Genomic DNA, 18,136 nt, shown 5'->3' on the forward strand with positions numbered 1-18,136 from the left:
TAGTTGACTAAATCTCGGCAGGACCCACTATATACCACCATACACCTTATACGGAAACTGACCTCGAGTTGGAGGGAGTTCCGGATAAGGAAAGACAACTAGAGTTCTACATGAAAACGACAAGGACTACTCGGATTGTATCCATATTAGTTTCCCTAGTTCTACTTGGACATGGGGACACCTATGGGTATAAATACAAGACCCCCTAAGAGGAGATTGGACGGAACAACAGAAGCCACAACATACAAGCCAAAATACGCCAAGACAAGCCGCCGGATATCAACATCAGAGATATGCCTAGAAGGACCCTATCCGGTACCTATGGAAGCCGGCTGTAGGGATCTAGCGCTGTCTCTGATCTCGCCGGGCACGGATTCGAGGAGGAAGACTACCCTGTTATCGACTACGAGTCAGCACTTCAGACCACCGAGTTGACAACAGTTAGATAGGCTACCCCATATATTGTATTGGTGTGATTATGAGGAATAAGAGCAACGATCGGCTTCGGTCAACAGGATGTAGGGCTATTACCTGACAATTCAGGGGCCCGAACCTATATAAAAATCCTCGTCGCCATCTTTTACCTCAGTCTCGCATATATCCTAGTACCAACGATCCCCATACTATGCAAATACCGGAATCGCGACATCGAATGTCGACAGTATTAACTAAAGATAATTTGGCAAGGAGGAATTGGAATGGTAGCTTGAGATGTTAGAGAGTGAGTTAAGCCAATCCAAATGCATTGCTTCATTGTTAGAGCTAGCATGGCACTTGATCATCCTTGGCAAGCATCCTAGACTTATTATTCTTGGAGGCTACCACCTCCTAGACAGCTTGTGGAGGTGTTGCCCGGTTACCTCTCCGAGGAGATTGTGGAGGAGGCCTGGCGCCGGTTGTGAGTGGTTTGGAGTTCACCACCTTTGGAGCGAAGGAAGAACTACCCCTAGTGATCGAGGCTTGGGTAGTCCTCTCCGTGAGCCAGCTCCCACATTGTCCACCCCTTGATGAAGGGGGCGTGCGGTGACTTCGTGGTTGAGCAGTGGAGTTGGGCTCGCCTCAACGGGGATTAGGAAACCAGCGAGTTTTCGAACCTTGGTGAAAAATTCCTTATCTCTTGTCTCATTTATTTGTTGCATTTACATTTGTGCAATTTACATTCATAGAGACATATTTGAGCTTATATCACCCTAGTTTTGTAAAACTTAACTTAGTTACTCAGTTAACCTTGTATTTCACCTTGCCTAGCAACTTAGGTTAGTTTTGTTTAAGTGTCATTTAGTTTTAAATCGCCTATTCACCCCCCACCCCCCCTCTAGTTGACATATCGATCCTACACCCACAAGTGGAGCTATAGGTCCAACTCGTATAGCCGACTGAAGGGGTTAAGCTGGACCTATAGCTCCACTTGTGGGTTCATCAGTTGACTATACGAGCTGGACCTATAGCTCCATTTGTGGGTTGGGTCAAAGAGAGACAGGTCAAACAAGAGGGAGGTAGCGGGCTGGGCTGAGACTGAAAAGGAAGGATGAGTAAAATGTATAGCGATCTAAAAATATTTTTACCCGTTGCAATGCACATGCATTTTTTCAGTACATAAGAAATCCTGTCAAGATTTTGGTAATATTGCTAACATATCAAAATTTTGGTAATTTTGATAATGTTTATTTTGGCTACAATCTAGACAGCCCTCAAATCTTACCATAAATTTCAAATATTTATAACTGGATAGAGTAGTAACTTTGGCTTTTCGGCTAATGCGTGATAAAGCGTACAGTAGCAGAGGCTAGGTACGGCTCAAAAATGAAAAAGAAACACCTCACCCAGTATCCCACTATTAGTGGGCCCGCACGGGATGGTCAGGCCCACGTGAGATTCAGCCCATACTCATCATTAGCTCGAGGAATCTTGTGGGCAGAATTCTTTATTGACCCCTCATATACAAGGTTAGACAAGGTTAGGATAGAGTAGGAATGTGCTATATGAGCAAAACAAATCAGCAATTCAACAGTTGTTGACCCTAATTTGTTCAAGATTTCTTATAAAAAAAAACAGCAGTAGACTCCCGATTCACCTATTACAGGTACTACTGATTGTTAAGCTCCACAGGATGGCACACAGCCAACAGAAGGCAACAAGCTGCCATCAGCCATAGCATCCTACTGCGAGACACTGGTCTGAAGAGGCAAAGCGCTCTCGACTTCAGCTTCTTTTGCTTCAGCGGAACGCTCTGCGACAACCTTTGACATCCCAAACATCTGCGATGCAAGGTATAGAGCGCAAGAAAGACTTGATTGTTAAACAAGTCTAAAATGCAAAAGAATAATGAACTGAGTATCTGAGTGTTAGCACAGCTGACCTTCTGGATGGTGTTTTTGAAGCAATGCTTGTGCTCATCCATGGAGGCGTGGATGAACTCGTCGATATGGTCTTTCAGATCTTCGAGGAACGTAACGTCGTCAGACTTCTTCTTCCGACAAGAGGACATGGCTGGGTTCTTTGGAACAGAGGCAGAACCTTGAGATTGTGTCTTGCTGGATTCCATCCGAAGTCTGAAATAAACCAAAGCAACCAGCAAAGTAAAGCTGATGTGTAGATTCTGAAGAAAAGATCAACATAACAAGATCTGGAAACCAACATCTGCATATTTTCAGCCAGGGAGCGCCCTTAAATGAGGAACGCTTTCATCATATCACAATGAAAAATGCAACTGACCGGAACCAATTAACCAAATGCTAATTGATCTTTGCATGCACACAGCACAGATTTGCATTCACAGTGAACCAGTGCTAATTGACCCTTGCATTCAGAAAACCAAGATGAATCCAGTGGCACTGGGTATATCATCCCCATGCTCAACACAAGAACCCATATAACTGTATCAGAATAGCAGCGGCATGAATTTAACTAGCTGCGCTGCAGATTGATCATAGATGCTACCAAGCAGATTAGAGGTTCACATATTTTTCAGGTAGAAACATCCGGAGATCACAGCAGTAATAACTACTCAGCCAGCCATGTCCAAACTATTCTTCCTACTAGAATCTACGAACAATATGACATAGCAAAAAAACTACTCGCTGATCGATAAGACCTCACAACTCAAGTCTCCACCGCTGAGCACCTAAGAGGATTTACACTTGTCTCATCAAAGTTGGTACCGATCAGAAGTGAGCCCCCCCCCCCCCCTCCTCACTGAGACTCGACTGTCACCAAACTCGCCTCCCCTGGAGCTCCAGCATCCTTGACCACGGGCTAAACAGTTCAGTTCCATTCACCAACTAATAAAAATATTTTGGCAAATATAAGAGACCAAATAAGTATTTTATGAACATTATTTGACTAAGCATAAACAAGCTAGCACAGGACAACCTCATAACACCCCCTAAAACACCCAAATTGCTTCAGTGTGACAAATGAGAATATAGTACCATGGGTAGATGTGTATCAGTGCATTCAAACAATACTAGATTTTTTTAAAATAAATCTTCTGATTCATGCATAAACAATTGTTTTCCATGGAAAATCATTTTTCTGTGTCAACCTGTTTAGATTCAGATGAATTGCATATAGTGACGTGCTTTTGGTTGAAATTCATCAAGAACAGTGGTTGGTCAGGCAATTGTAGTGTATTGGAAGTTGGATTGTTTGATCTGCAGGCTGCACTACACCCTTTTGCATGGGAATGATTTCAATCAGCGTAATACACAGATCTCAACAACCGCATGTAACCAAAATATTCAGTTTGAGTAATATTCAGATTCTCCAAATATAATGCATCCTATAATCATTTATAATACGCCCTATAATTTTCTACAACCATAGAATTATATACAGGAATGATACTTGTGCAATATGGTACCTAGGAAGTTCCATGATTCACAACAGAACAACTAGTAACTCCAATTTTCTAAATTAACTAGTAAGTATATACTAATGATATCAAATGGTGATTTCACACTCTAGAGCAGACTAGGATTAAAAAATATATTTAAAATCTCAAACTGCTGGGTAAAAAAATACAATCCTAAAAACAATACTAGATCATATATATAAGGAGATTCTCCAGTGAAACATTATGTATTCTAGAGCTAATAAGTCAAAATAGATCGATCATCTCATGACAAATCAAAGTATACATCACAAATTTTAGTTCATATACTCACAGTATACAGACAGCAACGGTAGATCCCAAGGGGCTCGGCTCGACCAGGATGAAGAAAGTGGAGGCGCGACTCCGGATCCGGATCCAGTAGGGAGAGACGGCACCGGCACTGGAGATGGTGCCGGCGGAGGGAGCAGCAAGCGCCCCCCTCCCCCCGACGACTACCCTAGCTTGTTTGAGACGCCGGTGATCTGCGAGAGCGAAGCAGCCTGGTTTGTGTAGATCTGGGGAGTAGAGCGGCGGCAGCAGATGGCGGCGGCAGTGGCGGCGGCAGACGACGATGGATTAATGTGATTAATTGATTATTAACTATTTTAAATTTCAAAAATAGATTAATGTGATTTTTTAAAAAAACTTTCCTATAGAAATTTTTTGCAAAAAAACGCACCGTTTAGTAGTTTGGGAAGCGTGCACGCGGAAAACGATGTGCTTTCTTCCTCAAACTCACTGGAACGAACGCTGCCCTAGTTGTTGAGGCATTCATAATAAAAAAATGCCTTCAGATGACAGACTTTTAAAGGTATAAACTAAATTTGTCTTGTAATTAATATTTTTTTAGGCATTTTTGTCAAAATTGCCTTAAAAGGATATGATTTGAGGCAATTTTAGATAAATGCCTTCAACAGAATGTCTTCAAATGCAATCTATCCTGTAGTGTTACTCCATCGATCAGATACATTAGGAAAGGACGACTAAACGAAATAGAAAGTAATCTCGGGACGATATTTATGGAAAATACATTTACAAATTTTTATATGGGGTAATTGTGTTTTTACCCTTTTTCAAGACTAACTAAATTTGGTCCTATGTTTTCGAGTTTCCTCATTTGACTCTCTTTATTATAAACGAAGATGAGACTTACCCAATTCCGTGAAAGCAACGTGATGGTGTTAACTCAAGACAAAAGTTACATCTATACCCTTTTGAATTTAACCCAGTTTCTCAAAGTTTTTTATTCAATGCAGTTGTGTGCACTTATTAGCATATATTAAATTGCCACAAACACAAGTATATGGCACAAATTTATGGCTAAAAAAACAAAAAAAAAAGGAAAAAACATGTCAAGCAGCAGGATACCCGTGCTGCCGTTGGCAAACTCCCGAGCCCATATGTGCGGAGCAGCCGCCGCCACCACTCCCCCCTCCACCCACCGGCTCCGCTGCTCCGACCCTTCGCGAGCCATCGTCGTCTCACCGTGCACCGCCGCCGCCGGTGCTCCCTCCCTCCCCGCAGAACCTCGCCACCGCCGCACCGCCTTCGCCGACCCGCCAGAGCTAAATCCATTGCACGCACGTTTCGGCGCCGCCAGACGTGCCGCGCGCATGCCTCGGCGACACCAGATCCGTCGCCTCATCACCGAGCCTTCGCAGGATCCACCTTGCCGTCGTCGCCCCCTCCTCCTCGTCGTCGAGCCACCGCCATTCCTCCCATGCTGCCGCCACTACTCCTTCACCTCATCGAGCCGCAGCTGCTCCTCCTCCTCGTTGAGCCGCCGCCGCCGCCGCCGCTCCTCGCTGCTGCCGCTCCTCCACCTCGTCGAGCCACCGCCATCCCTCCCATGCCACCGCCGCGTGGCAGCTGTTGCACGAGGAGGGCAGCGGGAGGGATTTCTTCTCAGGGTCCGGTGAGAAAGAGGAGAGGGAGAGGATAAGGGAACAATGTTGATGTGTACAAGGATACTTTAGTCAATTGTGGGCTGTGGCTCATGAAAACATTTTTTTTTCTATTTTTCAAATGAAACCATAACGGTGTGATGAAACCAGGGTCAGACGGCAACTCTAATTTTGAAAAGTAGGGTCAAATGAGCAAACTTTAAAAATTAGGGTCAAATTAGTAGTTATGTTCAGAACATGGTCAAATGTGCAATTATCCCTTTTTATCTCTACTATTATAAAAATTGAAGATGTTTTTACACAAACTATTTCGTACGTCATATTATCCGATACAGCTTCAGCGTAGCGCCCCGCTTCGCGTTCGCTTGCAAGCGCCAATTTTTAGTCCGAGTCCATTGTTTCACTCGGTTTGGCTCCAAAACGTGTGCGTCCACACGGGAGGAAGAGAGAAATCGGAAAGGAAGACGACGGGATTTCCGACGCGTGCACGTCTGCGCGGTCGGCCTGCCTCCTGAGTCCTGACCGCCTGATGAGTTTTGATCGATAAATTTTGTCGTGCTGCCACATCACAAATTCGTGATTAGTTCAATCAAGCACATATATGTCCATGTAAATACAGGACTCGACAAATGAACCATCCTTTTTTTAGGGCTGTTCACTTTGTACCAAACCTTTTCTAAAAGGGTTAATTGGATCCATACCACTACAAATATGGCAAATCAGAAAAATACCACTACTATTTGTGTTATCGGGTGGGTGCCACTGTAATCTTCTAAAATTAGAACCATGCCACTCCATCACAATTTCCATCTAATCCTTCACATTTTTCGCCGTCTCCGTCTTCATCTTCTCATCGTCCTCGTCTCGACAGCAGCACGGAGGCAGGCGCAAATGACAGCACGGCGCACGACAACATGGCAGCGGATGGCAGCACGGCGCCGTAGGAGGGCAGCTCGGCGGCGGATGGGGAAGGAGCGGTTAGAGGACGAGCTCTTCCACCCTCACCTGCCCCTCCGTGAGCATCCTCACCGATGGCGGTCGCGCCCGCGTCCCTCCGCGACCTCCTCGCCGGCTTTCTCTCTCTCCACCACCATTGCAGCCGTCGTCGTTGACCACCTCCGCGGTGGGAGGCCTCGGGACCCGCCGCCATCGCCGTCGTCGACCTCATCTGTGCGGGAGAGCTCGGGAGCCACCACCGCCGTCACTGTCCTCGTCGTGGTCATCGGCAAGCCGCACCGCCTCCACCCGGATCTGGCGAGCTCGCGACCATCCTTGCTGGCAGCGGCTACGCCCGCGTCCCTCCGCAACCTCCTCGCCGACTTCCTCTCTCTCCACCACCGTTGCAGCCGTTGTCGTTGACCACCTCCGCGGTGAGAGGCCTCGGGACCCGCCGCCGTCGCCGTCGTTGAACTCATCTGCGCGGGAGAGCTCGAGAGCCGCCACCGTCGCTGTCCTTGTCGTGGTCGTCGGCGAGCCGCACCGCCTCCACATAGATCTAGCGAGCTCGCGACCGTCCTCGCCGGCAGCGGCTGCGCCCGCGCCTGCCTCCACGGCTGTCCTCGGCAGCAGCTGCCCCACTCAGCGACCTCCCCATGAGAGAGAGAAAGGAGGATGACGATGTGAGAGAGGAGGACGGAAATAGTGACGGGAGTGGCATGGTTCTAATTTTAAAAAATTTCAGTGGCACCTAGCCGATAACGCGAATAGTAGTGGTATTTTTCTGTGCTACATTTGCAGTGGCATGGATCCAATTAACCCTTTCTAAAAACAGAATACAAATAGAGACACTATTATCCTGACGAACACACATACACATACCCTACGCCTATGAGCATCCAAAAAAAACTGGACTGTAATTTATTTAGATTGATGAGGTCACCACAAGTGACTCATTGTGGACGGGTATATCATCTACCACTAAAAAATAAATAGCTGTAAATATGAGCACCTGCATCAAATCTAGAGCTTGAATTGAACCCAGATGGGTTCGTTCCACCACAAGGAACCTTACCTACACTCACTTCGCACTTTGTTGCCAAACTTAACCCTACTAAATTTTGGCTTTAACATAATCTGGCAAGGCAACAATCTAAACATCCATACACGAACGATTTTTTCTTTCCGCGCACGCGGTAAGTCCGGTTTTTAAAGTTTTTTTTCTATCTCTGGTCCAATCCGCACGCGCGTAGCACGCCCCACCTCAGCCGCCAAGCTTCCGGTTTTCTAGGTCCTTGTGGTTTTTTTTTTGTTACCATTTTTTTCACACAAAACGGTTTATTTTTTGCGCGAGCGGCAAGTCTGTTTTTTGTCCTTTTTTTTATCTCATCTTGTCTGTCCGCACGCGCGCAGCGTGCCCCGCGTCAGCCACAGCTGGGCCGAACCCTAGCACCAGCGCCACGTCGATCTACCTTCCCGTATGTTTCCTCCTTCAATTGATTGCAAAAAACGATTCCTCATTCCTCCATCATCATTTTCTCCATGATTTTCTCTGCCAATTTGACTTTAATTTGCTAAATTTAAACTCTATTTAAAAGTTGCTGATGATGGCCGGTCGGCGAGCTTGATTCGCTTTGATTTTGGAAAAAATGGAAAGTAGAGATTATGTGGATCAAAAACCCTTAACTAATTTTAGTAGATCGAGAAATATTGGTCAAATTTGATGGGAGGATCGGCTCCGACATTATACGAGCACGGGACTATCTTTCGGAGGTTGAAGATGGCACGTGCGAATTGGGTCTTCAGCTCCACTTGTAGGCTGGGCCAAAGAGAGGCAGGCCGAGCGGAGAGAGGTAGCGGATTGGGCTTGACTGAAAAGAAAAAAGAAATGGGCTTTCAGTACAAAACCAATGAAAAATTTTCATTGGCTTTTTTAATTATAATATGTAGCAATTTCAAATGTTTCAATTTATTGCTCAGCTCTCAATGGTTGTTGTATCACTGAAAAAACATGTATTTATCCGTTGTAACACACGGGCATTATTTTTATTTCTAGTATAGTCTAAATTTCATGTCCGCATCTGTTCTCGAATTCTCATAATATTTTTTACACAACGAATTAATATTGTATAGTGGAAATTAGCATTGTTTGCTTGTTATTTTAATCTTCTTATGAGCTCGTACCATATTATAGGCATTCATTTACTATAGTTCATGTGACTTTAAAATGTCTTGTGTATTTGACTCACCTAAATTTTTTGGTGTGCTCCGCCACTGCTAGAAAATCCTATCTGCTTATCCAGATTCGTTGTTCTAATATTTGACCTATTCTAAGTTAAGTTATTTTGGTACGGATAGAGTAATAGTCAAAGCTCACTCTTTGTATTAGTCGGACTCACATGTTAGCCCCTTCTTAGCCTCTCCTCTCTCATTCCACTTCCTTCTACTCCAAACACTGCACGCCGCCACAAAGTGCATCGAGGGCAAAGTGAAAGTGCATCTAGGCCCCTAATGATTTTGATGATTGATTACAATGTGATTAGAGAGGACTAACACTTTTATTCAAGCAAATGTGAAGGTTGTTATGTCCTCGACATGTTGTAATGAGATGCATACCCCATGAATGCGACATCACGATGCAATGCGGCAATGATCAAATGGTATATTGTATCTTTTACCTTACATTGTGTCGTAGGAATGTCGTACTATTAAGAGGGATACCACATGCATTTTATTGGTAGAATACTAGTGCTCAAAATGCTTCATCTTTGTGTGAGTTGAAAAACCTAAGTCAAAATTTCAATCCCGAGTTGTTTCACTTGTCACAACACTTACACCGGATTTCTTTGTAAGTTTTTCAACATCTCTTGAAGGTTTTGGACCATGTTTTATGTTGGGTTTGATAGCCCACGAAACTAGCTTTCTATAGAGTCCAAGATCTTCGAAATCGGAGTTCGGAGTAAAAAGTTATTGCAGTTTTACTTGAGCAACATCAGACTATCCGATTTGAAATCAGGCTATCCGATGTATCGGACTATCCGATTTTTCACAGAACTTCACTCTCTGTCTTGATTTGAAAAAATCCTATCGAGTGAGTTTTTCTAAGTATCGGAGTATCCGATGTCGGATCAGATAGTCCGATGATACAGAGACTCCGAAATTTCATAGAACTTGAGTCTCTGTTTGAGGACGAAGTTTTTGCTTCTAAAATATCAGATACTCCGATTTAACATCAGATAGTCCGATGTCACGGAAAGTCCGAAATTTCATGGAACTTCGTTCTCTGTTTCTCGTTGCCTTGGAGGTTTAAAATATCGGACTATCCGATCTTGTATTGGACTATCCGACGTGGGCTGAAAGATTCCCCTCCAACGGCCACATTTTGGGGGCTTCTATAAATACCCCCCACCTAACCCTTTTCTAGGGTTACCCAACTCATTCATTCACATTCACTTTGGGTTGAGCTTGGTGCTAAGGTACTTTGGATCTTTGAGCTCTTTCTCCCTCTCTCAAATCCCTCCTTGTTCTTTGTGTGGTGGATCTTGGTGGTTGTGGATTTGGTGTTTGAGGGCCTAGTGTGTGTTTCACTTGATCTTGAGCACTAGGGTTTGACCAAGAGTTGTGTGGTGTTTGTTACTCTTGGAGGTTGAGGACTCCTAGACGGCTAGGTGTCACTCCCGAGCCACCGATCTATGTGTGGTTGGCCGAGAGAAGTTTGTGAAGGCCGGATCTCGCCTCCGCAAGGAAAGAGATACCCCTTAGTGGAAGGAGGAGTGCTTAGTGCAACCTCTTGAGGAAAGGGTTAGCAAAGACCCGGCTCTTAGTGAGTTCCTCAACGGAGAGTAGAATCCCCTCAAGGATTTGAACTCTGGGAACAACTTCGTGAACTTCATCATTGGTGATCTCCCTTCATCCTCCTTTTAGCTTTGCTTAATTGTGCCGCTATAGATCTAGTCGCTGTTTGTGCTTTACTCTTGTTTATGTGATAGATCTACTTGTTGTGCTTCATTGGTGGTCTGATCCAACATCAGACAGTCTGATCCAACATCAGACTATCTGATATTTTCGGATAGTCTGACTGTGGATCAGACTTTCTGACCTTATTTCAGTTTTAGCTTCCACATAAAGTTTTAATGAGCATTTCTAGGATGCCACGCGGCGACTTAGGAGCGTTTGTAAGAAGTTTAATGGACTTTTAGTATATAATAGATAGATAAACAATAAAAAAAGATCTTGGCCAAAACTGTATGGGTCGATTCTGATACTACACAGTTCAGGTTGCCTCCTGCAGGCTATATTACACCTGATTACATACAGTAGTCACTCAGTTCAGCTCTAAAATTGGAAGTTCCAGCAAAAGGAAGTAGAAGTACTTAACAAATGAAAATCTCGCCACTGTCAGGAATACAGAACGGAGATGGGTAACGGGATAATTTCATTGCACGTAGTTCCAGCAATTTGTTGGTCGAGTTTTTTTTCACTCTTAAGAAGCCCAACTAGGCTCAGAATTTTTATTCGCGATAATCAAAATGACATGCAATGCTTTTTGCTCGTCCCCCTCCAAAAAAAAAAAGGGGCGACTCTGCAATCACAAGTTTCCTCTGAACTCATCGAACAAGATATCAGTCATGAGCAGATTGCACCAGGAAATGTTGCTAATAATAATGTTGGGCTTTCATTAACCAACACAGATGAAGCTCCCAGGCATGTGATTATCATTGTTTGGCACGATGATGGCCAGAACAGAAATGAAGGCCTGGTCAGGTTACATTAAACGTAGCCTTAAGATTACATTAGCTAGTTTAGTTTCAGCTGTCAACTAGTGATATCAGATTTGCAGTTCCACATGGACCACACCCTCAGTAACTGATGTCAATCTGTTCTGTTCCCAGCGTCTTCCTAAAAACGATGTCGATCAAAATATTACACAGAAAGATGATAGATTTCCAGTAATCATTATACATTTTTGCATGCACAGGTAATAGCTAATCACAGGGGATTTAAGGAACTACAGTTGTGAAGGAAACCATGTTCAGAAATGCTCTGTTCTTTTCATTGATAATCATCTCGTGACAACTGGAAATATTGGGACATGTATTGCCTCTTAAGTCTTAACGCCCAGTGATAGTTTGTTACAAGGAACTAACATCATTCAGTGTCATGGGTAATCATTTATCCTGTCAGTATCACCTGCCAACGGGAGCTTTTGCAAATGGCTGAACAGTAACCACACAGAAGAAAAGAAACCCCAGAATCCTATTTATACAGCACACAAACATATGGAGTATCTGTTGGGTGAACCTTGGCCTACTGCTCCCTCTTGATGGAGGATGGCCATGACAACCTCCTCTGGTTGATGGCATCGAGTCCATCACTCTCAGGGATTGTCTCGTCCACTTGCTTCCAGCTATCGAGCATTGAGCCCTCTCTCCACTGAGGCGGCGTCAAGAACTTTGAATCGTCACTGGATCCACCCGGGGTCATCGACAGAGAAGAATGACCTACACGTAATTTCTGAAGTGTAGAGAAGGATTCCCTCATTGCAGACATGGCCTCAAAGAAGCGCGTGCAAGAAGCAAGCGCAGCAGGTATCGGTCGAAGCATTTCCTTCATCAAGATAAAAGTAACCATTAAACCAATCTCCAATAACAACAAGTAACAGATTTACAATTACAAATCTGAGCCATTTATAGGACCAAGCAGTCGTAATGCACTACAAAGCAAATTGTAGTACTAATATGGGTACTTCAATAAATCCATAGATCACTGGTCATCTAAATCTGCCACTGATAACATAAATACTTGCATCCAAAGTGGAAGGTGTTTAATAGAAAATGAATTTATAGTGAACAATTGGACACTAACGTAGTATTTAGAAATATATTTTTCAACTTACCCCCCATACAGCAGGTGACTCTCTGAAGTTTTGGCTCCACTGGAAATCACCTACAGATGCTGTCAATGCCCCATAGTCACTTGCTGCTTTCAGAAGTAGCTCTGAAAATTGTTTCTGAGAAGACACCAACAGGTGAGTAGGAAAAACATGATCCACTCAGAAAACCACATGGTTCTTTTAATAATAAAATCATGTACGGGCCGGCATGCTTGTTATGAAAATCACAGGTTGAAATGATAAGAAACCTAACCTGGTATTCAGCTTCAACAGGAATGCAATCGAGGGAGTAAGGTTGTTGCAGTCGAGCAATAATGCGATCCTGATGGAAAAAGGATCATTATTTCAGATGCATAGGTTTGTACAATCGGATAACGTATAGGGCAGAGATGCAGGCGGAACGTTCTTCACACAATCAATCTGAATAACTGGTAATCCCAAGAAAGACAAGTGAAAGAACAATTTGTGACTTCAATTACCTTGTTTTGAATTACATCTTTCAAAATAGTGGTGATTCTGGCCAAAGATTCACACTTCTTCTCCATCTCACTAACGTGAGTCAGATGAGCAATATTTTTATCATCCTGTGGAGATCCAATCTTCATCAGTATGGTCAACATAATAACACATAGTATATATTCAGATCAGAAGCTTTTTAAAGAGATGGATACACCAGCATTCAGAAATGGTGTGCAGAAAGTTTATGAGTCTAGAATGGATTCCATGGGCATAATCACTCTCAGGTTTCACGCTGTCATGCATCAGCCAGTAAAGCTTTAGACTTTAAACTCTCAAGAGGGTTGGGCATCTTTATTAACTTTTAAAGAACCAAGAGTTACAGTACACATAAATATGTACCAACATTCAAATTTCAAAGTGATATTTTGCTCTCTTTTTTTGTGATTTCAACACCACATCACAGCAAGAAAATGAAAAGGATATTGATTACACCAAAGCTAAGTGAAATAGTGAATACATGATGGCGGGCGATGGAATGTTAGAGTAATATCGTGTAGTACCAGATCTGAGAAGGTAAAACAAATACTTATATTGTATAGATGCATCAGCAAGGTGGACAATGTGTGGAGTTCTAGTATAAATGTATAGAAGCTAGCCACTGGATATCAAATTCATCACCTTTCTGCCCTGTAGTTCCACTTGCAAATTGGCAATGTTCCTCTGTACAACAGTCAGTTCCCTCAAAACCCTCACTAGATCATCGCTTTTGTCTGAGCTGCCCTGATCCTCCTGCCATAAATAAGCCATCACAAGGAATGGTAATACATGTCAGATGATTTTTTTTTTCTTGCAAGAAACATATTCTTTAGAAATGAACGAAATCCTTTAATGATCATCCCTGCAAGTTGCCAGTTCTAGGAAATTAAACAATCATAATGAAAATATACACACGCCAGCATAGAAATTTTTCATAATTATGACAAAGCAAGCAATGGTTCATGAGATCAAGTAGCTTATGTTCACCAAAGTTTGGGGCAGATTCCGCAGGTGATTATCGTAAGGCTAACCAATCCCACCCAAATTCTCGGAATTAAATTCTTAAACCCGCCCAAATCATTCGGAACTGCAGTGACAGAGCTCAATCTTACCAACAATGCTAGACTCAAAACCTACATTTCTCGACTGCATCACAATCGCAAGGAACCAAACCCTACTACAATCACCTCCAACGAAACGCGCTGCAAACCTAACCGAGCAGATCTGGATCTACCGAAACCGCAATCGGAAACCGGAAACCAGAACAGGTCGAGGATTCGCGCGAAGAGGCGAATCAGCGAGGCGAGGAAGGGGATTCGGGAGTCGGGATCCACCTGCGCGGGAGGGGCGGGGAAGCCGAGGTCGGCGGCTATGGAGAGCGCCTCCGCCATTCCCCCCAGCCGCTTGGCCGGCTTCTGCACGCCCGCCATGGGGGCTCGTCGGCGTTGGGCTCGAGGGCGCCGCCGCCGTGCGCGTCGCCGTTTGGTGCGGGTTTCGCTTTCGCTTTCGCTTCGCCGGCTGGTGAGCGTTTTGGTCACGCGATTTGAACCCAAATTTTGAATCACAGCCGCTGCTCAAATTCTTGTTTCCTTTTTTTTTTATATAAATTGCACAGTTACTCCTGGGTCCTGGCCAAGGCTATTTTCTCTTAGAACTGTAAACAAGTACTCCCTCCGTATTTTAATATACGACGTTATTGACTTTTAACCAACGTTTGACTATTCGTTTAATTCAAAAATTTTGTGCAAATATAAAAATATTTATATCATGCTTAAAGAACATTTGATGATGAATCAAGGCACAATAAAATAAATGATAATTACATAACTTTTTTGAATAATACAAATGATCAAACGTTTAACAAAAAGTCAACGACGTCATACATTAAAATTAAAATATAGAGGTAGTAATAAATTTTTAAACATGTTAAATGGGTTGAACTATAACGGCTTAGATTAAAAAGAGACGGCATCTACATTTTCTGTTTTCATTTTGATTTTCTAAATTAAATTAATAAATACTAAATTGATAGTATAAAATGGATACAGCTTCATATTTAATTTTACAGATTTTGGATTTTTTTTCTAAAAATTAGACGAATTAAAACTAAGGCCTTCTTTGGAATGCGAATGCAAGATTAGTAGAAGCACACTAGTAGGAAACAAACATTAAATTTTGGTCAATGTGAGTAAAACAGAGAAAACGTATTATTCGGTAACACCAAATTAACCAACATTAACTAATCCTTCTTTTACTGACCTTGGTACTCCTTCGGGCTATTCTTTTATGGAAAAAAAATAGGCATCACGTAGAGGGGGATGTTGAAAGATAAATTGTGTATTGAGCCACCTATTATTTCCTAAGCTTTACAAAAATATTTGAGTGAATTTCGCTTTGGGCTATAATTTTTACCCAAGTTTTATTTTGGACTAGGGGTGAACAAATCTTTTCACTTTTGACTAGGTGATTTTATAAAAGTTTCAAACTAGACTGGCCTTCTTCTCCATCACTCCTCTTCTGGTTTTTTTTCTCCATCATGATACTGCCATGGATCAACCGGAGCAAGCACATAACTAGGATTTCTTCTCACGTATCCGTTCCTGAGCTCGAACTCACGAAATTAAGGGTGTGTTTGGTTGGGTTTTCAACCTGCTTTTGCTTAGCAAAAGCCAACCAAACGGCCCAAAAGCCACAGCTGCTTTTGCCCAAAGCCAGCTTTTGGTGTAGTACAAATCAAAATCACCTCTACCCCCTGCTTTCACCTGCTTTTGAGGGAAAAATTACCCACCTCTGCCATTACAGAAAAAACGGTTCGCATATGTTCTTTTTTTTCTCCCATCGGCGTCGCTCGACGGATTTATCTCTTGATCCTCCTCACTTCGCCATTGCCACCGCTCCTCCTCACTTCGTCGTCACCGCCGCTCCTCCTCGCCGAGACGCCGCCGCCGCTCCTCCTCTCGTCCCACGCCGGCCCAGATCCACCGACGAGGAGGTGGAGGAAGAGGAGGAGGAGGAGGTGATGAAGGGCGAGGTGCCGGTGTTCCCGCCGCCTGCCGTCGAGGCCGATTTCACCGCCGCCCGCGTCTACCTCCCCTCCGCCGCTGCACGCACTGCCTCCCCGCCGTCGCCCAAGGACTCCGACGCCATTGAGGCCGACTCCACCGCCCAACCCGACGTCGGCACCGCTCTTGCCCTTTCCCGACCAACGCTGCCCCCACCCTTCCCCAATCGACGCCAGCGCTGCTCGCGCCCTTCCCCAACCGGCGCCTCCTCCTCCCGGCGCCACCGCCCCTTCGCTCGCCGGCCGTGGAGACGGGAGACGAAGGTGGTGAGGTGGCCAACGGTGGCGGCGTCACCGCTGCGCGCCCTTCTCCTTGCCGAACCACCGCCGCCTCTCCTCCTCGCCGAACCGCCGCCGTCGCTCCTCCTCGTCGAGCTGCTGTGTCACACCCTGAAGTTCTCCTCCCAAGCCTAAAATTGAATTTATAAATGACCCTAAGAAAATACCGGTGCAAATCAAGAGAAAACCCTAATAAAGTAAAGCAAATAATAATCGAAGCTGGCATGTGGAATTTTTCTTGAGTTCTACATGTTGAAATTCGCTAACAGGATTTTTATTGGAATTTTCAGAGCCCTAGAAATAATTTTAACCAATTAAAATTAAGCATAAGCAATATTTAAAATCCCTGAGAAAATTCTTTTTTCTTTTTTTTTCTTTTCCTTTCTCTTTTTTTTGAATGGGTCGCCGGCCCATTCTCCTTCCTTCCTCCCCTCCCGCTGGGCTGGCCGAAGGCCAAGGCCCAGCTAAGCCGCGCGGGCCGGCCGCCTGCCTCCTCTCGCCCGGGGGTCGCCGACAGGTGGGGCCCACCTGTCGGACCCGTCTCCCACCTCACGCCGCGCCGCCGCGCCCGCAACCGCCGCCGCGCCCACGCCTCCGCCTCCTCCGGGCCACGTGACCACCGCGTGTGTTCCGCGTGTGTGCCACGTCGGCGCCATGTGGTGCGCCCCTTCTCCCCAGTCCGTGAACCCGATCCACCATGGACTCGCGCCCGCAGCCGCTGACATGTGGGGCCCGCATGTCGGCGCCGCCCTCTCTCTCGTCGGGATTTAATTATTGCGCAATAATTCAATTAAGGATTTTCTGTTTATAGTAAAAACACAGTGAATTTTCTAAAATTCATATCTAAATCATCCGAGCTCCGTTTAAGCCCATTCAAGTCTCAGTAAATCAAGAAAAATGTGTAGAATCCATTAAAAATAGTTTTGTTCTCTGTTTCAGTAGTCTTATAGCTTGTTTGCATTGTTTGCCTTGTATGTCGCTAGATTCCGGTTCTTCTGACGCTCCGGTGTACTTCGAAATAGTCGCCGAGGTTCCTCCAGCAGTAGAGCAAGGCAAGTCATGCTTGTTACTTGATCATGTTGATCCTACATTGCAAATGTTCTATTGTTTTCCTTCAAATACTGCATTTGTTTTGCAATATTACTATGGGATGTTTACCTATCGTTACAGCCATGCTATTTTTGATACCATGCTCCTTTGTTAGCTTGGGTTATAACATGAATAGATTTTGGACTAGGAATTGCTTCGCCATGCTTAGTTCCACTAGCACACAATGAGGAAATCTCATTAAAATATAGACTTTAGGTTCAATTGGTAAGGTTGGTTTAGTACCACCATTTTGGTGTTGGTTAATTAAAATGAATCACATGGTGGGCTGTGGGTGCATGGTTTTGCTAGTCGCACCCATGGCATTTAAGGACCGGTTCGCGGGAAACCCTGGAAGAATTTATCGTGCTTACCACAAGCCAGCGTGGGCAACGGCTGGGCTTGTAGTGTAGCTTTTCTCTAGCTGACGCATCCAGGCAAGGGTGGGCGTGATGGAGTTTGGATGGGCCCTGCGACGGCCTATGCGGCTTCCGGATTCACCTAGGCACGAGAGGGGACTGCCCGTCGCCCGCTGGGGACGGGGGTGAAACCTGAGGTGTGGTGTGCTTGGCTAGAGGGGGTTATGCGAAGGGTCCTGTCACAGTCTC

General features: G+C 44.6%; 2 protein-coding genes across 2 annotated transcripts; both read right to left on the reverse strand.

Annotated features, from left to right (window-relative positions):
• Positions 1-1,963: 1,963 nt before the first annotated feature.
• LOC9267329 (uncharacterized) lies at positions 1,964-4,366 on the reverse strand. Its single transcript, XM_015793401.3, has 3 exons — positions 4,167-4,366; positions 2,360-2,552; positions 1,964-2,258 (listed from the first exon to the last, which is right to left on the reverse strand). The coding sequence occupies exons 2-3, from the start codon at positions 2,543-2,545 to the stop codon at positions 2,160-2,162; spliced, it is 285 nt and encodes a 94-aa protein (XP_015648887.1). The 5' UTR covers positions 2,546-2,552; positions 4,167-4,366; the 3' UTR covers positions 1,964-2,159.
• A 7,379-nt stretch (positions 4,367-11,745) lies between these two features.
• Positions 11,746-14,674, reverse strand: LOC4344920 (AUGMIN subunit 2). The gene is made up of 6 exons (XM_015793116.3): positions 14,437-14,674; positions 13,745-13,855; positions 13,087-13,191; positions 12,861-12,929; positions 12,611-12,724; positions 11,746-12,321 (listed from the first exon to the last, which is right to left on the reverse strand). The coding sequence occupies exons 1-6, from the start codon at positions 14,530-14,532 to the stop codon at positions 12,022-12,024; spliced, it is 795 nt and encodes a 264-aa protein (XP_015648602.1). The 5' UTR covers positions 14,533-14,674; the 3' UTR covers positions 11,746-12,021.
• Positions 14,675-18,136: the final 3,462 nt, after the last annotated feature.

This window comes from Oryza sativa, chromosome 8 (genome assembly GCF_034140825.1).
Source record: "Oryza sativa Japonica Group chromosome 8, ASM3414082v1".
Classification (NCBI taxonomy): domain Eukaryota; kingdom Viridiplantae; phylum Streptophyta; class Magnoliopsida; order Poales; family Poaceae; genus Oryza; species Oryza sativa.

Excerpts from the sequence above, each read along its gene's own strand:
- LOC9267329 (XM_015793401.3), bottom strand. The coding sequence starts at position 2,545 with ATGGAATCCAGCAAGACACAATCTCAAGGTTCTGCCTCTGTTCCAAAG. Across the intron at positions 2,259-2,359 it reads TCAAAAACACCATCCAGAAG|ATGTTTGGGATGTCAAAGGT; the intron begins GTCAGCTGTGCT and ends CTTGCATCGCAG.
- LOC4344920 (XM_015793116.3), bottom strand. The coding sequence starts at position 14,532 with ATGGCGGGCGTGCAGAAGCCGGCCAAGCGGCTGGGGGGAATGGCGGAG. Across the intron at positions 13,856-14,436 it reads TCCCCGCCCCTCCCGCGCAG|GAGGATCAGGGCAGCTCAGA; the intron begins GTGGATCCCGAC and ends TATTTATGGCAG. Across the intron at positions 12,930-13,086 it reads AAGATGTAATTCAAAACAAG|GATCGCATTATTGCTCGACT; the intron begins GTAATTGAAGTC and ends TTTTTCCATCAG.